This window comes from Malaya genurostris, chromosome 3 (genome assembly GCF_030247185.1).
Source record: "Malaya genurostris strain Urasoe2022 chromosome 3, Malgen_1.1, whole genome shotgun sequence".
Classification (NCBI taxonomy): domain Eukaryota; kingdom Metazoa; phylum Arthropoda; class Insecta; order Diptera; family Culicidae; genus Malaya; species Malaya genurostris.
Genome location: NC_080572.1, coordinates 152,705,617 through 152,729,118, shown reverse-complemented (window position 1 = coordinate 152,729,118; position 23,502 = coordinate 152,705,617). Strand labels below are relative to the sequence as shown.

Below are 23,502 nucleotides of genomic sequence, written 5' to 3'. Positions count from 1 at the left end.
ACAATGGACCTCTGTCTGCCGGGTTTGTTGAACGAAAAAATGGCATTCGGTTCAACGGTCTGTTTCAAAATCGGCAAACGAAGGTCCCGTGTTGGCCTCCTGTTGAACGATTGATTGGACTTTCATTGGACCAATGATTCAACGTATTGAACCGTATTATTTCTAAGATGGTATCGTTGGCAGACACAAATTATTATTTATTTATTTGGAGCTGGGAAAAGCCCACTGGAGATAAGCTATTAAAAATCTGTCACTATGTCTCCAGTAGGCATAAAAACTCCTCATCTTTTGTACCAACAGAATACAGAATATAAAAATGATACATGTCATGTTATTAACTATTATAACTACACAACTAAATTCTTAAAACTAAAAATAAATTTTTAAAAAGATAGTGTTTGAGAAAACAATTTCCTGATAGTATCACGGGTTAGATGAAAGTCGAACTGACTTAAATAGCGATTAAACAGTTGGCACATGCTGACAAATGACTCGTTGTAGCCATAGTTTGTTCTAGCGGAAGGAATGCGACGGATATCAAAATCTATCAAACATAATAGCTGAGAGCAATCAATTTGTGATTGGAGAAGATCAGCAATGAAGACTGCCTTGAATACATTTCTGCGAACGGACAGTAGTTCGAGATCTATGAGCTTGCAACGATATTGGCAACTCGGAAAATTTGGGGGGTCTCTTCATGGTAGTTGGCGAAGCGCAAAAAGAAAAAAATCATGTTGAATAGCTTCTATGCGTTGAATGTCGTTTTGATAGTAGGGTGACAAAACAATAGATTCAAATTCTAGTGTAGAACGGACCAAAGCACAGTATAATGCTTTTAGGCAATATATGTTTTTAAAGTCTTTTGTCACATGAAAGACGAACCCTAACAGCTTCGAAGCTTTATTGATAGTATATTCAATGGTTGGTAACCGACTGGACAATGCGCAATTTAGGCCCCAATGTGGTTCTTAGCCTCTTGTCCAGTAACTCCTATCCCTACCTCGCCGCGGTGCCGGCTGGGGTACGAGTAACCATAGGAAAGATCGAGTAATCAACCCCGGTGGGACCTTGGTCGTATGCTGACAGGGAAGGGGGGGCCTGCCTTCTCTTTACAGAGAGCGAGCCTACCCGAGCGTCTGTTTCCCATGTTGGGGCAGCTCGAAACAGCGTCTGTTCTCCATGTTAGCAGCGGCTGATTACCGTCCTTGTGTCAGTGTGGGACTCTAAACAGTACTGACATGATGGCCCTCCGGCGAGACAGGAGGTTGGTGCAAGCCTAACAAGCTGCCCGGAAAACGCTTGTTACGAATAATCAGGATATAAATACGACTCGGAATAATCGGCAAAGACCTACGCGACGAAATAAGGACTACGATTGAAAGCTTGGCACATGGAACTGCAAATCGCTTGGCTTCCCAGGATACGACCGAATGCTGAAACCGCGGCTTTGATGTCGTAGAACTGCAGGAACTTTGTTGGACGGGACAGAAGGTATGGAAAAGTGGGCATCGAGCGGCTACCTTCTACCAGAGCTGCGGCACAACCAACGTTCTAGGAACGGGATTTGTATTGTTGGGCAAGATGCGCTAGCGCGTGATTGGGTGGCAGCCAATCAGTGATAGAATGTGCGTATTGAAGATCAAGGGCCGTTTCTTCAATTACAGCATCATCAACGTGCACTGCCCATATGAGACGAGACCCGATGTCGATGGAACAGCTGTACCGCGCAAATGATACACGGAAATTCTATGAGAAGGCGAACCGCTCACGTAGAGGCTACACGCCACAGGCCAAAATGTGCAGACACCAGTGGTAACCTTCTCACGAACGAACGTGAGGTGATCGACAGGTGGAAGCAGTACTATGACGAGCATCTGAATGGCGAAGCACATGATACAGAGAACGACACAAGAATCAATCTAGGTGCACGCTCAGCCGATGACAGATTCCCAGCCCCTGATCTGTCGGAGATAAGTGAGGAGATCGGCAAGCTGAGGAACAACAAAGCCGCGGGCAATGACCAGTTACCAGTCGAGCTGCTCAAACATGGAGGAGAGGCACTGGCTAGAGCGCTGCACTGGATGATTTCTAAGATTTAGGAGGAGGAGATTCTACCGCAGGAATGGATGGATGGAGTGGTATGTCCCGTCTACAGAAAGGGCGATAAGCTAGATTGTTGCAATTACCGCGCAATCACATTGCTCAACGCCGCCTACAAGGTACTCTCCCAAATCCCAAGTCCGTACAACTTTTTGGCTTCGCTGACGATATTGATATTGTGACACGTAACCTTGAGAAGATGATGGAAACCTACATCGGACTGAAAGCTGAAGCTAGGCGTATCGGACTGGCCATAAATGCGTCGAAAACAAAATACATGAGAGGAGGAGGCTCTAGAGAAGAAACACTACACCTCCCACCACGAATGTTGATAGACGGTGACGATATCGAGGTGGTTGACGAGTTCGTGTATTTGGGCTCACTGGTGACTGCCTATAATGACACCAGCAGAGAAATTCATAGACGTATTTTGGCAGGGAATCGTGCGTACTTTGGACTCAGAAAAACCCTCCGATCGAGAAAAGTACGCAACCGCACGAAATTGACCATCTACAAAACGCTCATTAGACCGGTTGTTCTCTATGGCCACGAGACCTGGACTATGTTGGCAGAGGACCAACGCGCCCTCAGTGTTTTCGAAAGAAAGGTACTGAGGACTATCTATGCGGAGTGCAGATGGAAGACGGAACGTGGAGACGGCGTATGAATCACGAATTGCAACAGCTGTTAGGAGAACCACCCATCGTACGGACAGCTTAAATCGGACATCTACGATGGGCTGGGCATGTCATATGCATGTCGGACGACAGCCCAGTGAAAATGGTTCTTGAATCTAATCCGACTGGTACAAGAAGAAGAGGAGCGCAGCGAGCAAGGTGGATCGATCAAGTGGAGGGGGATCTCAGAAGCATCTGTGCCTTGAGTGGATGGCGACGAGCAGCCATGGACCGAGTTTTGTAGAGACGTATGCTTGATACAGCAACGGACACCCCAGGACTATAGCTGCTAGGTAAGGTAAGTATATTCAATGTGCTGTTTGTAATTCATTTTCGAATCCAAGATGACTTTAATATACGATTCTCGTCTAAGAATGGTTTGTGAGATCGAGTAGTCTGATTCAATCATAGAACGTTTGCGAGTGAATTAAATAACAGAACATTTTGAATCGTTGACGGTCATTCGGTTTACTCCCCTGAAAGAAATGAGTGATTTTGTTTGACGATCCCCAATTCCATTACCTGAAAACACATGCAATATTTGAATGATACAAAATAATAATACAACAATATTTTGTGATTTTTTCAAAAGGCTTCTTCAACAAGTGTCTTTCTTTGTTTATTTTATCTTCCAATTGCTGGGATAATAATTTTTCGCACCAATTTCCCAATACTAAGTCGATAAGTTAAGTTTTTTTTCATACAAATAGTTGAGATGAGAAAATAAACAAAGCCAGCCATATCAGTTCGGGTTTGCATCTCATCCGACGCAGTCGAAAATTACTTACACTGACAAAAGTTTGCATGATTAATTCATATGTAAACACTACTTCAATTTAATATGCTTTTTCATATCAATACATAATCAAAGCGATTTGTTTCAAGATATCATGTGCAAATCCAGTAAGATGCGAGATTATATTATTTTTCACTTAGCTTTGATGTGTTTTTCCTTTGGATGTGATGTGTTTTGCTATTGAATCGAACTACATGTGTTAAACACTTCATTTTCTAGAGGGAATGAGTACAGCACAAATGTATGTGCAAAACACTTGAATCGGTCAACTCTGTTTCAATTGAAATCTATGTGGAAAACAATGTGACATTCACATGAAATGCATATAGAATCTATAGGTAACGATATATCTGATCGGTTTTAGATGCATTTCATATAAACATAGCATGATTTCCACTAAACATCAACAGTTTTTACACTCATTTTATGAGTTAAGTGTTTATTTCCATGAATTTCATGTGTTCTACAAGCAGTGATAGATCGAATGCTTTACACATGATGCTACCGTGCAAATTATGTTCAGTGTACGGTCGAGACGAAAGAAACAAAGACAATACAGTGTAGTGAACAATAGAGGGTACGAAATTTGCTAATACTATTTAATAAAGCCTGAAACTTGGCCTACAAGACCAAATTAAATTTGTATTGATATCAAGCGCTGCTAAGTTAGACCAGCAGCAACCGAAATTGAAATCTTGTTTAAGAAACGGATGCATCTAAACGTTAATGTTGTAAGTGAGATTCAATCCAACAAGGCGCATAACTCTGTGTACATTATGTTCAAACGTGAAAGAGATGCAACTGCATTTGCTTTGGGTAATAACGGGGTGCACAGTGTTGGGTAATAACGGGGTGCACAGTCATGATAATGTTAAATATAAAATCCCTGTGTACTTGGTGGACAATGTCATAGAAATACGCGTGCATGACCTTCCCCCGCAGACCAGCGTTCAGTTCGTTCGGGAAAATATGTCGCAGTACGGCGAAGTTCTTTCCATCGAAGGGAAGTATGGCGGATTTTCCCCGGTATCCGTAATGGTGTGTGAAAGGTACGTATGCAACTACATAAGGCAATTCCATCTTACATCATTAGTGGTCAAGGTGGGTTAGGTTCATGTAGAACGCTGATTACTTATGAAAACCAGCTGATTACATGTCAGTTTTGTGAGCAACCTACACACTACGGCAAACCTTGCACTAAACCTACGCAAAGTACCAATGTACAACAAGGCGCATCTACAGTAACTATCAACGAACTCAAGGCTGCGAATAACAACGAATCACCCATTCCACGAACTCTTGAAAAAGTATCGGGAAATTACACTTCCAGCCACCTTGCGAGCAAAAACAGAACATGGCATCACACACCACATCGTAACAAAAGGACCGCCAGCTGCATCAAAAGTCAGACGAATGCACCCGGACAAACTTAGAGCAGCTAAGGAGGAATTCGCCTTGATGAGCGAACTCGGAATTTGTCGTCCTTCTAGTAGCAGCTGGGCTAGTCCACTCCACTGCGTAATGAAAAAGAACGGACAGTTTAGGTTTGTCGGCGATTACCGCAGCTTGAACAAAGCAACTGTTCCTGATCGCTATCCCGTACCGCATGTACACGACATTCTTAACTCTCTACAAGGCAAAACCATTTTCACCGCTCTGGATCTAGAACGAGCATACCATCAGATCCCCGTGGAGGAAGCAGATATTCCTAAGACGACGGTGATAACGCCGTTCAGCCTCTTCGAATTCACTACGATGCAGTTCGGTCTGTGCAACGCCAGTCAGACATTTCAACGGTTCATGAACAAAATACTGGGGGACCTAGATTTTGTAGTCTCGTTCATCGATGACATTTGTATCGCGTCAACAACCGTAGAGGAGCACAAAGAACATGTGCGAATGGTCGTCGAACGACTGAAGGAAAACGGTCTAGCCATAAATGTCGCAACGAGCAAATTTGCGCAACCTGAAGTAGAATTCCTCGGCTACGTGGTGAACCAAGAGGGTGTAACACCACTACCGTCCAAAGTTCAAGCAATCAGCGAATGTGCCAGACCATCTACAGTTAAAGATCTCCGTAGATTCCTAGCGTTGGTGAATGTGTACAAAAGATTTATACCCAGAGCGGTAGACATGCAGCTCGAGCTACGAAATCTGATTCCCGATAAACGCAAGAACGACAAAAGGAATGTACTGTGGAATGATTTAGCGTTAGCGGCATTTGATCGTTGTAAGCACTCACTTGCAGAAACTACACTTCTCCATTACCCAGATTCAAAGAAAGAACTGGCGCTCATGATAGACGCGTCGAACACGGCTGCCGGAGCAGTACTGCAGCAGCTATCTGGATCAGCGTGGCAACCACTTGGTTTTTATTCCGAAAAATTTTCGACGCCGCAGAGGAACTACTCCACATTCGGGCGCGAGTTAACAGCTAAGAAGATGTCTGTCAAATATTTTCGGTATTTCTTGGAAGGTCGCAAATTTGTTATCTTCACCGACCACAAGCCCCTCACATACGCCATGACGACAAACTCGTCTTGTAGACTCCCTCACGAAGAGCGACATTTAAAATACATCTCATTGTTCACTACCGATAATCGACACATAAATGGAACTGAAAATATCGTGGCCGATGCACTGTCCCGCGTGGAAGCATTATCCGGCATCGATCTCTCGGCGCTCGCAGAAGACCAGGAAAGCGACGAGCAATTAAAAGTGCTGTTGAAGTCATCAACATTGAAGATAGAGCCCATTCGAATCCCCAGTGTTTCTCGCCCTGTATACTGTGATGTTTCCGCAAATAATCGTATTCGCTCCTTCGTTCCAGAAAAGCATCGTACTAGCATAATGCAACATTTCCATGGTCTGGCGCATCCCGGTACAAAAGCAACGCGGAGTTGATATGTGACAGATTTGTGTGGGCATCCATGAATCGGGACATCAATAGATTCGTCCGAGCCTGTGTTAATAGTCAGCTGTCAAAAACAAATCGGCACACTATTTCGGCATTAGGAACATTCGACCCTCCTAAATCACGATTTCAACACATACACATCGATCTGGTTGGCCCGCTACCGCCATCTAACGGAAACCGCTATGTGCTGACCATGATAGATCGCTTCACGCGTTGGCCAGAAGCAGTTCCACTACCTGATATGACAGCGCCTACTGTTGCCAAGGCATTGACTTCCAGGACGCTTGCCAGGAGAGTTTTTCGACCCCCCATCTTCAAGCATCGATCGCACGGACTTCGCATAGCAGCTTCATCAATACTTCTCAGGCATACGGGCACCCAAACAAATCACCATTCAAAGCCTTCAGTATTCAGACACAGTGCGCTCAACTCTTGCAGTCACGTATTCATCCGAGTTTATTCGGCCCGTCGTTCCCTACAACAGCCATACGAGGGACCTTATCAAGTGACAAGCCGTAACAACAAACATTTCGAAGTTATCATCTCTGGAAAAAAGCAAACTATTTCAATAGACAGAATTAAACCAGCGTTTTTATGCGAGCAGGACATCGAGCATCACCCAGCGGAGGACACTCGTACAGTTGTTACCCGATCCGGACACCGTGTCCGATTTCTGGTGTAACTGGAGGGGCGCCTATGGGGTGTAGTTCATGATCATCCCTATCCTGCCCTCTTCGAGTTGTGTGCGCACCTACAGAGAGAATGAGAGTCTATCGGAGACAGTTACACAATCACTCACAGAGAGAACAACGCACCGCAGTTATATTAACCTCGAGCGGAAAGAAGGACGCTTTCCTCACAAACTAAGAAATACATAAAATCAGTTTGAACTTCCGTGAACGGTTCGTTTTTTATTTCGTGTTCGCTTCCGTCCACCACACCTCTATTAATTTTTTGTTTAGAAAACTTCCTGAATTGACTTATATTTCGATAGATTGTATTTTTCACGGACTGTATAATGTTTTACGCAATGTAATATTATATGTTCGGCGTTATTTCCTTTTCTACATTTATTGCAATATCTATCGTTAGTGTTCTGCATTATACCAAAGACATCATATTAACAAGATATCCAGCTCTCACATTTCCCGAACAAATCATTGGCAACAACATTTTTTGTGAGCATGGCGCCCTCAGGCGAGTTCGCATCGAATCTCGTACACAGAAGTAGGGGAGAGAAATGTCAAATTCGTGCGCGCCAAAATAGCAGCACTGCGCACCCATACAATTGACATGATATGTTGAATGTGTCACCGTGCGATGGCGTTGCTGAACTGAAGATTGATTTCGCTCCAAGCTGACAGGGTCTGATTATACTGAGCCAATACGGCGAGTAGTCATGTTCGGATATCAATCGATTCAATATTCTGATTTCTATGTTCGTTAGAGGTAGGTTGTGAAACCATGAGTTTCTATAATTGCCCGTCTGATAGTTAAAAAATGTTCTACCTTTTCCTTGTTCCTGAGTGTAGCTGACATACCATTGTTGTATTTTATCGTGATTCATTGATTCAAATATATTGTACACATCATGTGGGAAGAGTATATTTTTGGATCGTTCCTTTTTATACAAACCGTTTTAGCCAATGTATCTGCTATTTCGTTTGTCGGTGTTTTAACATGGCCAGGAATCCAGGAAGTTTTTTGTATAATTTCATGGATTACTTCATCGATTTCAGTATTGCGTAGTTGTTGTTTCATGATTTCACATCCTGCTTTCGAATCTGGTCATATTACTGCACCAGTGAAGTTGTTTCTCTCGATATATTGAAGTGCTACATTTCAGCTGACATCGAACAAACTTCGTTTTCAAAGCTGAGGCTGATCTTGAATTTGCTTCTATCATCGTATATTCATATCCCACATTTTGCGTTTGCTTTAGATGCATTCGTGTATATATGGACATGGTTTTTGTATTTCCCGTTTAATAAATTTAATGTTAATTGTCTAAGGACTTTGTCCGATGTGTCTGATTTGGTCCAGTGTTGTTTCTCCAGAGTAGTTTCTACCATTATTTGTGGTACACTGGTTTTGTTCACTTTAGTATGTGACATATTTTCTAAGATCTTTTTGTACTCGCAGAAAGCTTTTTCCAGGCTTGTTTTAGCCGTTGAAATCTCGCGAAGTTGGTTGTACACTGGTGTATGGTATTGAGCGTGTTTTATCATTTCTTTATTTTTCGCCTCTCGGGATTTCTCGAGATGTGTTATATTTCTGCAAGATCTCCTCTAGTGAAGTTTTTACTGAGTTGTACGCGTTCGTTAAGGTAGCGCTTCGCCGTGGTCACGGGAGTTCGCTGCCTATCCCGGGGTTTCACGCACTTTACCCAAAATTGTGAGACAACGGGAAAGAAAACGGAAATTCCAAGAACATACGATTCTAGATAATTAATTTTTCTATCGATTCGTATATAAATTGTGCCTGATAAACATTTTTATCGAAAGATTTCGTGCGAGTTATAAAAATGAATGAGTTTTTCCTTATTCTTTCGCACGCACACAATGTCAACGCATGCATTGGGGTGTGCAAAATGCTACATGCGGTAGACGCTAACAACATTACTTTTGTTTTCGTTGTCCGTTCTCTCTGCGTAAACGTTGAATATAGATGAGTAGAAAATGTAAGTAAGTGTTACTACTTTGTAAAATAATTTCTATTCATGTTTCAGTAGAACCAGAAATCAGTAAAGATTTTCATCGCTACTAGCTTTGACGCTTTGTTGAAAACGTAGCACATCCCTACATATGCGAGTTGTTTATAGCGAGAAAAGGAAAAAAGAAAACCAAATTTTAACAAAACTCGCACGAAATCTCGCGAAAGAAAAGCTTTCTAACTGATATTTTTCGCCAAATGCATAGTAAAATCATTTACCTACAATCGTATGTTTTTGATTTTTCGTGAATCGGGTTAGTATTTTAGAAATTTGCATTTTAGGGTGAAATTTCGGCGACAAAGCAAGAGGAAGCAGTGAGATGTCTTGCTTCGACCTGACCACGGCGAAGCGCTACCTTAATTCTAGAAATATTATTGCTTCTACTTTGTTCTTCCTTTTAATTGATGTTATTTGTTTTTTACGTAATTTAAGCATGTTATTGTGGATCTATGTTTTCTAATTCCGAAAGATGTATCGGATAGTATTGAGTTATTTGTAAATAATTTTTCCAGTTATACCAGTACAGCTGAGTTAAGTATTTTCCACATACAGTTTATCATTGCTATGGGTCTTAAGTTTTGTATTTGTTCGGAGTCTTTTCCTGGTTTCGGATCTGATAGGTTTCATGTATGCTTCTATTCTTACGTTTTTCCACATTCTGTTTAGATCTTGAAAGATTTTCAACGTTATTTCCGGTTTTACATTTTTTAGCATCTCGTATGTTATCGCATATGATCCTGGGCGCAGACGGTTTATTTTTTTTAGATAAAATATGTGTCCAATTTTCTATCGTTATGCTGTCTTTGGATCCGCGTGAATGATTGTTTGTCCATATTTGCTTGTTTATCCTGTTAGATTGTTAATCTTTTGCCATAATATTTTCGAACTTGTTTTTGGGCCAATTGGGCTAGCAAACTCTCTGTATTTTAACACTTTTTCTTCTTTTTTGTATCTATTGAATATTGCTTCACTTTTTTTTCAAATCTGATTAGGTTATCTATGTTATCACTTTTATTTAAATTTGCTCTTGTTTCTTTTTATTTTTCCATGCTGTTTCTATTTTGTCTGTCAACCAAAATTTTGGTACATATTTGTTATTTTTTGTCTAACACTTTTAACTGTTCTTTTGGCTTCTTGTTGTAGTGTAATAACGTAGTCGACTTCCAAAATATTAATATTCCTCCAAGCTGTTGCGACCTCCGTAGTCAAATACCTCCATTTTTGTTTCTGCAAATTGGTTTGTCGATCTAAAGCATAGCACTAAATCTAAAGTGGAAGAGGTTTTGTTTATTTCTGTAGGTATGAAAGTTGGTTGCGTACTGTTCAATAGAATAACACTTTATTCGTTGATCATATTATACAACACATCACCGCGTTTATTCTGTCCTTTGGTATACCACGATATGTGTCTCGCGTTAAAGTCACCACCTATTATATATTTTTTGAACCGAGATACGTTCCGAAATATATCTTGAATGAAGTTTTTAAATTCTGGTAGATTGGTGACGCGTATATGGGTATAATGGGGCTACCACGATTGGCATAAAGCCGTTTGGCATAACGATAATTGGGATAATGGTTATTTGGCATAATTGTTATTTGGCATAATGGTTATTTGGCACAATGGTCATTTGGCATAACAGTCATTTGGCATAACAGATGAACATGCTGCCTAATAGAAATTGTTCTAATTTACTGCAAATTTGAAAGGTCTAATGCGGCTACGCCTCATCGTTTTTAATAAACTGCTTCCGACCTCGCTGCCGCTCGGATTTTATTAAGGGATAGCTCCTAGCTTTGGGTAATCCGGACAAACGCCCGCAATCAGACAGAGGTTATTTCTGCGGGGGCGCTGCCCCGCAGTGTTCGGTGCTTCCGGCGACGGGTCGCCTGCGCACTCGCGGCCTCCGGCCGTTTCGACTTGAATCATCTATGACGAACAGAATATTGTGCTAGGTGAGTTGCTTATATAAAATGATAGTGTGCTATTTACTACAGAATTTTAAATATAAAAAATAATAATGCTATTTCACCTAATATTATCGAAATATTTGGACCGAATATAAAATTCACATATTTCGTTCGAGTTTTCCTTGCACAACATCACTCGATCAAAAGGCAAACGAAAATTTACAAATCCGATTATTATTATGACAAATGACATCATGCCAAATGACCATTATGCCAAATAACCGTTATGCCGAATAACCATTATGCAAAATAGCATTATTTCTCCTTCTGTATAACAGTGTATACATTTCAGAAATCTGTCACATTCGTTGTATCCGGTTTCTTCGTGAAATTGTGGGCATTGTCCGCATTTTTGTCGTGATCTTCAGTTAATTTATGATTATAACGTAGACATTTCTGGCAGAACACCGTATTTTTTGTACATTTTCGTATCTGTTTAATCTGTTTATTTCAAGAATAGGTATCTCACATGTAATGCTTTCCTTTATTTTCTGGTCGTCAAATGGTGAGATAACTAAGTCCTCACACGTTCCTATCTCATGCCTCCCCGTGTGTCTATGATGACATTTGGTCAATAGAACGGCGTCGACTGGATGCTATCACCTTCTGCGTTAGTAGCAGAATGAGAAGATGCGAAATTGCGTATAAGTTAAAGCCCATCCTAAAATGCAATATTTTTTTTACTCAGGCCAATTCGCGTACAAGCTTGACGTGGCCGATAGATCCATGTTTTCATTAGATAAAATATTTTTTTTACCATTGGATCTCGTTGTCACCCTTTTTCTAGCGGGAGAGTAGTTTTCCTTGTAATTCGCCGTCTTGGGTTCGTTGTTAGTTGCTGTAGACGCGCCTTGTTGTGCATCAATTGCAGTTGCTGGTTGGTTTGATGGTGCAACAGGAGTACTGCGCTCACTAGTTTCCGTTGTTGGGCGGTTCTTCTTGTTTTTGTTTGAAGATGTCCTTTTCGCAGTTTCAGTGCAAGGTTTGCCGTAGTGTGCAGGTTGTTCACAAAACTGTCATGCAACCAGTTGATTTTCATACTTTATCAGTGTTTCGCACGGATGTATCCCGTCTTGATCACAAATAATGTAAGATGGAATTGCTTTACGTGGTTGCATACGTACCACTTGCACGCCATTCCGGATACCCGGAAAAAAATTCCGCCATACTTCCCTTCCGATGGAAAGAACTTCACCGTACGGCGACATACTTTCCCGAACAAACTGATCGCTGGTCTGCGGGGAAGGTCATGCACGGGTATTTCTATGACATTGTCCACCAAGTACACAGGGATTTTATATTTAACATTATCATGATCAACACTGTGCACTTCGTTATTACCCAAAGCAAATGCAGTTGCATCTCTGTCACGTTTGAACATAATGTACACACAGTTAGACGCCTTGTTGAAGTGAATCTCAATTACATCATTAACGATTAGATGCATTCGTTCGTTAAGCAAGATTTCAATTTCAATTCCTGCTGGTCAAACTTTGCAGCGCTTGAAATCAATACAAATTGAATTTGGTCTTGTAGGCCAAGTTTCAGGCTTTGTTAAATCGTATTTGCCCATTTCGTACCCTCTATTGTTCACTACACTGTATTGTCTTTGTTTCTATCGTCTCGACCGTAAGCAATTTTCGACTGTGACGGACGAGATGCAAGCACGAACTGAATGCAATATTGATCATAGTTTATTGCAACATATAATTCTGTTATTTTTTACATTATTCATTATATCTTAAATTGAATTATATTACAATATAATATAATATTTATTATTATTATTATTATTATTATTTAAAGAGGAATATATTTCCTACAATACTGCGACGAAAGAAGAGCATAACTTACACTGCGACATTAACTGATTTCATATATTATCGTCTAATATTATATTACATTATATTATATTATGTTATATTATATTACATTTCATTGTATTGTATTATATTATATTAAATTATATTGTATTATGATCCATTATATCGCCAATGGGGAGGGGCAGGAAGTGCATCAGGGTATCTTACAAATGAATGCCTGGATGATGGAGTGGATTGCCAACCTGAGTCACGTGAGGGAAGCTTTGTGTTTCTCTCTGAAGGTCTGAAATGAGTAAGACGCGCCCTTCTAACAAACAAACCATCAGGCGGGTTTAAGCTGGTACAGCGAAATTCTTTATTATATGGCCGGATTATCTTGCTGGATGGCGCCGAGTCCTCAAAAACCATTTTGGCCCTCTTAACAGCAGTTCTATGAAAGCTATCTGATAACGAAATTTGGATCTACTGTAAGTCTACCCGTATACATTGGTAATGCCTAACATATAATGCTTTCCTTTATTTCCTAGATTGAAAGGTCCCCTTTTCTCCGCTCATTTTATACTAGCACAGTTGTTTAGCAATTCTTTTCGCCGATTTTTTTTTAAAAACAATTAGAACTCTATCAAATTACGTGTGTAACGTTGTTTCGCCTATGCCGGAAGTGATTAGAGTCTTCATGAAGCACAGAAGCTGTGAATATAATTTTCGATGGCGATCTGGTGACCTCAGCAAATACTGCAAACAAACAAACGCTTTGTTTGCTGGCTGCTCGAGAGAAACTAACTCTTGCACTCTTCTTACTTCTGTAAATCAAATTCCTGCTAAATAGCGTTTAATTGGCTTTAATCGAGATAATAATTCTTTTAGTCAGTATTCCGCATTCAATATTTTTTCATTGACTTTTCATTGCGTATTGCTATGAACTGTGAGAGCTGTGAACAACACATGTCCCCATTACAGCAAAACCTTTATTCTAATAAACGCTCTTGCTGTGGTAGCGCACACAAAATGAATTCTGCATGAACAAATGTTAAGCGCGTTCGGACCTTGAAGAAACATTTGACAGTTAAGAGCCAGTCATCAGTATTGGCTTACTTTTCAGTCTACTGAAGATAAATCTAAGTAAATGGCAACTCTGTTGATAAATTAAAAACAAACTCAGTTTGGAATACGGACTGGGCGTTTTTGATGGGGAACGAGTGTGTTGGTGGCGCCATCATGACACATGTGTTTACTGTCTACCAAATACAATTTTTGTATTTGGTGACAACTAGCGGTATATTAGAAAAGACCGTTAAAATGATTCGAGAACTTAATTTAAGTGTCATGTCTTTTTATCTGTGCTATGACATTAGAAACCAAGCAAAAATCAGTTTCATTAAGGCCGAGTAGTTTAATTCAACTAAAACTACAGCCCAAATGAAAGTTATTGGATGGAAAGTTATTTGGTTTTGATTTACAGTGAAAATAAAATGATAAAAAGTGGAATAATAATTGCAATGCAGAGAACGTAAGAAGAACTTCGAGAAAAACTTACTTCATTTGATATATATATATATATATATATATATATATATATATATATATATATATATATATATATATATATATATATATATATATATATATATATATATATATATATATATATATATATTGTTTCAATCACCTAGTGGTGTAATGATGCCTTTCTTATATCAATTTGATGTATAACTATGGCATTGTATTCAAAATGTTTCTCTTCCATTCTTGAATGAAACCAGAGAGATTGTTTGTTCATTAACCAGTATAACCTACAGAATGAAACAGTTCTCGGATTGGTTAGGCCATCTATGAGAAAGCGCAGTGAGTGCCACTATTGTAGGTGCTTCGCGTACCGAAACCCGAGAAGCGGTATAAACGAAGTTGATTCGTATGACCATCATCTAACATGACATACAAACTCTACTAGTTGTTATTCAAGTTTTGATGATTTTATACGATTTTGTTATCTCATATCAAACATATTCTCATATATAAGGGTTGTTAAATGGTGAGATAACTAAGTCCTCACAAGTTTCTGTCTCGTGCCTCCCGTGTGTATATGATAACATTTGGTCAATAGAACGGCGTCGACTGGATGCTATCGCCTTCTGCGTTAGTAGCAGAATTAGAGGGTGCGAAATGGATTATAAGTAAAAGCCCATCCTAAAGTACAACATTTATCATAGTATATTTCAACATATGTTGTTTATTTCATTATTTAGTATATATTAAACTGAATTAAGAAAGAAGAGCATTACGTACACTGCGACATTAACTATTATATTGTATAATAGCATATTATTTCATATATTACCGTCTTATATTATATTTTGTTATGTTATATTACGTTGTTTGGTATTACACTGTATTATATTATGTTATATTATATTATATTAATATACAATATAATATAATGTAATTACATTGTATTATATTATATTGTATTATGATCAATTATATCGACATCAGTGCATCAGGGTATCTTACAAGTGAATGACTGGATGATGGAGTGGATTACCAACCTGAGTCACGTGGAGAAGGTTCGCACGCTTCTAACAAGCGAAGTATAGCGAAATTCTTTATTATATGACCGGATATTCTTGCTGGATGGCTCCGGATCCTCAAAACCCACCCAAGCCTTCTTAACAGCAATTATATGAAAGCTATCTGATAATTAAATTCGAATACACTGCACAGTGGTCCGGATCCACAATTTAGGGGGACAAAAACATTTGTGGCTTAGCCTTATACTTTAGGAGCTATGATGTCTTCAGAACAAATGATCAGAGAAAGATAAGCCATATTTTGAAGCATATTGTATTAGGGTGGTTCTTATTATTATGGTGATCCAAAAATTATTTTCCGTATGTGTTCAGATAGAGGACTGCACCCTTCGGCAAAATTGTAGGAAAACTTATATCAAGCAACTTTGTCGAAGACACTATTGTAGTATCTCTAACGGTTTTAGTGTTACAGCTATTTTAATATAGCAACTTAGGGTGTTCCTAAAAAAATCAGATTTTTTGCTCTAGCTTTCTTATTTTTCACTTCTCGTTTTTGGTGTCTTTGAATAAACAGATTTTTTTTCATTCGCTCCAATGTCAGATATAGCAGTTTAAAATGATCTGTTTATGAACTAGTTTTGCTCATAGCTTTGGTTCAGAAAACGCTACCCGAATTCGCTAGTCATCAAAAAATTGGTTTCAATAAACTCTATAAGATATTCAAAGACACCAAAATCGAGAAGTGAAAAATATGAAAGCTAGAGCAAAAAATCTGATTCTTTAGGAACACCCTAAGTTGCTATATTAAAATAGCTGTAACACTAAAACCGTTAGAGATACTACAATAGTGTCTTCGACAAAGTTGCTTGATATAAGTTTTCCTACAATTTTGCCGAAGGGTGCAGTCCTCTATCTCAACACATACGGAAAATAAATTTTGGATCACCATAATAATAACAACCACCCTAATACAATATGCTTCAAAATATGGCTTATCTTTCACTGATCATTTGTTTTGAAGACATCATAGCTCCAGGGCCGGTGAAAGAGGTGGGTACGGTGGGTAGTACTAACCACCCGAAAATTCCAAAGGTGGGTAATTACCCACCTGAAATTTCGAACGAAAAACAACGGTACATTGGTATTATAATTGTTATTCGGAATAATAAATAAAATCCAAATTATAGAATGCTAGTTCTCAAGGTAGAGCAGGGATGTGATTATTTTAACAATATATTTATTAAGATGAGACTTGACAAGGATCATTCGAGCAAGCAGAAATCTTTTAGTAACTTAACTTTCCCCTTCCAGCCGAGCTTAAGCATCTCATCAATGTAAACCACTCCGATATACCGGAAAGTACCGATAAAGGTCTTTTACCCTTTACTATCCGAACCGGCAAAAGAAGAATGCAGTAGAAAGTAACAACTTCTGGTAGGTTTGACGAATCTAATACTAAATGGTAGAAGTGCTTTATCTTTTTTAAATAAAGAGATGGCTTTTTGGTCAATTGGTTTCTCATCAAAACATTTATTTTTCGTTAAAGGCCAACGTTTCGAAGATTATACCTCCATCTTCAGGGCAAAACGACTACAAGTGCTTTATCGGAATTTTTCCGGCAGATGTTTAAGCTCGACTCCTTTGGTATAAAGTGAAAGCTAAGATACTAAGGTACTTGTCTCGTCTCAGCTTCTATATTTTCACATAAATAAAATCACTCAAAATCTTTTGACGTAGGACTACGTTTATGTTTTCTACACCGGTGTGCATATTCAAAATACAGAAAATAATACCGTACAAACAGGTTTTGAACATTAATATCTCAATCATTTTGAATTGATTTGAATATCACAAACACAAACATCACACAAACTGCTTGGATTTATTTCTACGCATATTTCAGATAATTGGTGATTGGAACTTCAGTTAGGAACGAAAATCATTGTCATGGGTTCCTTTAGCAAATAAGACAGTTTCGTCTGTACACGGTTTTCATAAGATTTCTGGGTTTCAATGAGTGCGTTCGCATTTAATAAAATTACTCATAGCAAGATTCTGTATCGAATAGATTCCATCCTTATAGAATTATTTGTCGATGACCTGAATATTGACTTCAGTTGTAGTGATGACTGTCTCGTTCGTTTTCACTTGCGTGTCTTTTTTTTTATCAGTAAAGGACAAGCAGCCCCCTAGGTTATTGTGAATAAGGTGGGTGAGGAAACAGATTGCAGCCCAATTCGTTTAATATTTTCATTCATCGTGACTTATGTCACGATGCATTGTCTTGGTTAACGGTGATTTTTTGGTTCATCTTATGAGGCCGTTTTTTACGATTTCGCACTTCAAACGCATCAATAAATCAATGTAATGATCACTTTTGAGAGTAATTTCTTGCTCAAGGTAGTCGATGTTAATGATATCTCGAGCATCTAAAAAATAGACGCCATGATTGTTCAACTACCTGGTACGTTTTTGGGTGACTTTTCTAGTATAGTGGATCCATGTTTCGTCCATTGCTTCATACAAACGCTTTGTGAGCGAATGCGGCATCCATTTGGAAAATATCTTCTTTATGCCAAGATTTTCGAACAAGATCGTAAAAGAACTTCCAGTTTATGTGCTAACTATCTCAACACATCTAATCTAATGAACTTTATGAATACTTGCTTAATTTTTTTCCGGTTGACTGTTTCATTTGGCCACGTTCAAAATCAGAACACCACAAGCCTTTATTTTTTAATGGATCCGAGTGGGGGAAATACTTCTCTAGCTAGTGCTGGGTTTACGCTTATTTTTACCCTTTAAAAAGCTATGTTTTATCAATACACGGTTTTATCAATGTTTTATCGTTATTTCCATGTGAAAATTTGCCACATGTTCTCTGAAGGTTGGTACTTCGAAAAATGAGATTAGTTCGACATCACAAACGTCATCTCTGGGTCAGTCCCGCGACTTTTTGATCAATGCGTTATGTACATCAGCGGCTGGACTGTTCATGAATTCGATTTATGCGCCGTTCGACTCGCGCCACATTTTGATTGAAGATCGGTTGTTTCTTTGTATTCGAGGAAATGCTGGATGACCTGGAAAATTCTCAAAGAAATAATTTCGAAAATTCACAGACACGAATAAGTTAAAACGGATCACGAAAGTCTGTTGCCTTTGTATTGAAACTAGCTAGGTAGCCCTTCGTTACATGCAATGTTTTATAGAAACAAAGCATTAAGCAGAAAAAAACGACCTTGCACTTTTAAGGGATAAATATAATTTCCGTTAGAATAAAGGAGTACACTGGAACCTCAATTTACGCGCAGAGCCGGGGGTGCGTACATAAAATTTCGCGTAAATTAAATAAAACATCACGTTATTTCAAATTTTTCGGGTAAAAAAAGGTTCTTCAAATTTTATTTGATTTTAGTGTAAATAGCATGAACAATCCTACTACGTCCAATGCTTTAGCGCCTGAGGACCTTCTGAGTATGTTCTGTGACTGGAAATGCTTAAGAGATGTTCCAAGATCCAAGAACTACTTGGAATACTGTCCTTAGGAACTACAATGTGTCACAACAAGAACTACAACGGCTAATACATTTTTCGTTTGTAGTTCAAACTTTTGAGCTACACATTGTTTACTTGTTTATTTTTAGCTGTTCCAAGTAATCAATATGAGCATTCAGCAGACCGAGAACGATAAGTTCGTTAATGCACTTTGTTACACTGGTAGATCTTAAGGCCTAAAGTCCAGGAAGTTTTCGGCTGGATCATCGGTTACGTTGGTAGACCTTGAGGCCTTTTCCGAGGAGGTTTTGAATGAGCAAGTTCTTCTACAGATCTTATCACAGTATGTCAATTTTCTGTAAATAGTACTACGAGTACATACCGCACTTATTAGTTATATAAAAGCGATTATATGCAATAGAAGAATTAAGACGAAACGTAAAGATAGTGATACAATATTTGTTTTCCAGATAATTCTTGGATGCCCACGCTCTTATTTAGATTCTTTGAAATTAAACAATTCATTAATGTACATTTTATAATATTCAATTTCCTGAAGCATGTTAGATTGTTTTGTAATTATATAAATTGAAATTTCCATCATTATTCAAAAACCTTTTTTTACACGATCATCGCGTAAATTAAATAAAAAATCGCGTTATTTCGAATAAAACACGTGAAAAAAGTCGGGTAAATTAATTTCGCGTAAATTGAGGTTTTAGTGTACTTTAAAATTCGTTTCCCCCGGTATGAAAAATTACCCACCTGAGTTTTACATGTTTCACCGGCCCTGCATAGCTCTAAAGTATAAGGCTAAGCCACAAATGTTTTTGTCCCCCTAAATTGTGGATCCGGACCATTGTGCACTGGTAATGCCTTAAACTGATGGTGGCTTCTCACATACATACATACAATCTAATTCTCATACATAATACTATGGCATTCTTTTCAAAATGTTTCTCTTCGATTGTTGAAAGAAACCAAAGATTGTTCATTAACCAGTATAACCTGCAGAATAAAACAGTTCTCGGATTGATTAGGTGAAATTGAAAATGAAGTGAGTGCCACTAGTGAAGGTACTTCCCGCACCAAAATCCGAGAAGCGGTATAATCGAAGTCGGTTCGTCAGCTAACATGACGTATAAATTCTACTAGTAGTTATTCAAATTTTGATAATTTTATACGATTCTGACATCGTATTTTGAACGATGGTGTCAATTTTTATTGAATCCAAAGAATATGCTTAATTTTTGGAATGAGCATATGATCCTTTATTTAAACCTAAGATTGAGAATATCGGCTCTGCCATCAGTAAGTAAGTGAGATCCTTTCTTGAGTAAATAAATATTATATCCTGTCGTTAATCGACAATCGGTAACCAGGGTAGCCGGGATCGGTTTCCGTAGTTCAGAGGTCAATTTACATTTTGTAACGTTTTTTGTTTCGCCGCTTTAAGTGAGGATAGAAAATTTTTAACACGCTTTACCCTATAATTCCGGAAGTGGGATCCGGATCAAATTTAAGAGTTTTGTATGAAAACAAGAGACCTCTCATTTGAACTGAAGTTTGTTAAAATCAGTCGCGCCATCTCTGAGAAAAGTGAGTGAGATCAATTTTTAAATACATAACCACTATTGTCGGTGCTTCTGGAAACGAAAGCCAGGAATCAAGATAGCCGGAATCAATTTGTTGGGTTATCTACTAATAATGGCTACCGATGGAGTTTTTTAATTCCCTGCTTTTTGTAACAGTATCAAATTTTCAACACACTTTACCCAATACTCCCGGAAGTCGAATCCGGATAAAATTAGGAAGTTTTGTATGATCATAAGACATTTTATTTGAACTGAAGTTTGTTAAAATTGGTCACGTCATCTGAGAGAAAATTGAGGAAGTAATTTAAAATTGGAATTTGTACTCTAATCAAACTGTGATTCCGGAACCGGAAGTCGGATCGAAACGAAATTTAGGAATTGTATGAGACAATTATACCTTTCATTTTAATCTCAGTTTGTGGAAATAATTTAATGTATATGCATCGTTAGAAGTCTGAAAACAAATTTGCAAAATTCACTCAAACAACTAATACGAACGTTTATCTTTATTCGTAAGAGTGAAAGGAGTATATGTATTGTATTCGTATTCGCGTTCATTTATGTTTGTGATATTACCCACCCGATTTTGTGAAATACAGGACAAAAATAGTCAATTATAAATACATTATAAATCATAAATCAAAATACACAGGTACACTGAACACACGATTGAATTGTATAGCAACAAAATATATCTGTTCGCGTAAAACTTACCTCTGGTTCTCCTGTTAATTGATTTGTTTGAATAAGAATTTTTCCTATTCTTATATGTTTACAAACATCGCTAACTGCTTGCTCCATAGTCTCACCAGCACGAAGAATAGACACGCCACAAATTTTTTGACATTCCATACGTATGCCATGATACATTATATTTTGTGGTGTTTCAACATCTACGCTTTTGAAAGGCAGCAGGCTAAGAGCATATTCCAGTACTAGTCGAATTAGGCGTTTAGAATAAAATATAAACTCATCCCGCGGTGTACTAGCATTGCGAATGAATGTGTGTAACCCTTTGATCTGGAATATACAGAATGGGTTTATATACTACTAAGTTCAACCATATTTGTCACCTGTGGTGTGGTTGGTAATAATTTTAGCGAATCAGGCATTGGTTGACCTATATAAGAATGAGCAAGTGCCTCCCGTAACTTGAATCCTCTCTTGAAATACAAAAAAGCAATACTAATAATGCAATACTATTTTGATCATATAAACCAACCAATTGTAGTTGAGTGTGTACATGTTGAACTACCAACTGAATCGCAACAAAATTACTGGATCCACGAGGGACTATAATATCGGCGTGAACCATCGTGGGAGCAATATAATTACTGTACGCTGGTTTAACCATGGTAGAATATTGTTTCAACACTCCATCCAAATCACGTCCTCGCTGCTGGATGTCACGCTTTAGACGCCTTGCAAGACGTATATCAGAGTCGGTGTCAACAAAAATTTTCATGTCCAACATTTTCAGTATCCCCGGATTATGGAAAGTAAGTATACCTTCGAAAATTATTACATTAGCTCCATACATTGTTTTCTAAAATTTTATTAAGATGATATATAGGAAAAAAACTTAATCAAACGAAAATTAAAATTCACCGTATGTGCCTCTCTGGAGTGGCTAACAAAGTTATAAACAGGCACCTCAACTTTGCGTCCTTCTTTCAGCCGTTGAAGAACTTCTTTCATTAGTTCCATATCAAATGCGTCTGGATGGTCGAAGTTATATTCATTTCTAGTTGCTTGAACATGTTGTTTTTCGTTTAATATTCTATAGAAACAATCCATAGAAAGAAGGGTCACCCACGGGACATCTAAGCTCTCTATAATTTTCTGCGCAACAGTAGTTTTTCCCGAAGCACTTCCTCCACAAATACCTGAAAACAAGTAAGTAATGTAAAAGAAAATGATATATATATATATATATATATATATATATATATATATATATATATATATATATATATATATATATATATATATATATATATATATATATATATATACGCGGTTTGTTCATGGTTGATAAACGAATGGGTACTGTGTTATTTAATATTTTTCTCTAAAAGCATAACATATCAAAAAAATCAGTTCCACTTTAACTATTTGGCCGATCAGACGTAAATTCGTGTTTCTTCAATAGTGCGGTGAATTGTTTTATTCCGTTTTCAAAGTATTCTATTGTCTGCATCAGTGCGGTCGAGTGATAATTCGAATTAATCCGATCGATTGTGAGCTGTGTAAAAAAGCACTGTGTGTGGTACCGTTAGCCAGTTTCATTGTACAGTGCAGCAAGAGACTGCAAAAAGTGCTTTTTCAAGGTATTTTTGCACTTTATTGAACAGGAATATTCACCGATTGCCTAGGACCGGGTCTTGTCGGCCGTTCGCCCTAAAGCTAAGTATTTTTTTCTTGTTCTTTCTTTTTCCCTGTTGTTCAATACCACCACAATTGTCCTCCAATATTTACCCGCACGGACACATTTCCGTGTCATGACAAAAGGCTCAAAATTGCCTGACCTCCCTCCAGATGTCAAAATGGAATGATTTGATAGCAAAAAATCTCGTGTTAAAAATTATCCCGATGGGCTTGCACTTTCCACCGGTCCGTACGCGGTTTACATCCGGACCAGGGCAAACGTAAAAAATTGAACATCCTAAGATTATCTAAAGACCTGACCTCGCGATATTCTACAAAACAAAGAATCGAAAAAGTATACCCAGACAAGTTTAGGGTCTTGTTAGCCAGTGCAAAACAGGCTAACGAAATCGTTCAATGTGAGCTCTTCACGCGGGAGTATCGCGTATACATTCCACCTCGCGAACTCGAGATAGACGGCGTGATCACCGATCCGAGTCCGACTTGCGAGGATGTT

The 23,502-nt window shown here is 38.4% G+C and overlaps 1 protein-coding gene across 1 annotated transcript in view; it reads right to left on the bottom strand.

Moving 5' to 3' along the window:
• The window catches only part of LOC131433664 (uridine-cytidine kinase-like 1), a 126,202-nt gene that overhangs the window by 30,365 nt on the left and 72,335 nt on the right, over window positions 1-23,502 (bottom strand). Inside the window, exons 3-6 of the mRNA XM_058600176.1 lie at window positions 22,227-22,504; window positions 21,841-22,164; window positions 21,692-21,781; window positions 21,333-21,638 (exon numbers count right to left, since the gene is read on the bottom strand). Of these exons, the coding sequence (XP_058456159.1) occupies window positions 21,333-21,638; window positions 21,692-21,781; window positions 21,841-22,164; window positions 22,227-22,504 (998 nt within the window). The remainder of the gene's footprint in view (window positions 1-21,332; window positions 21,639-21,691; window positions 21,782-21,840; window positions 22,165-22,226; window positions 22,505-23,502) is intronic.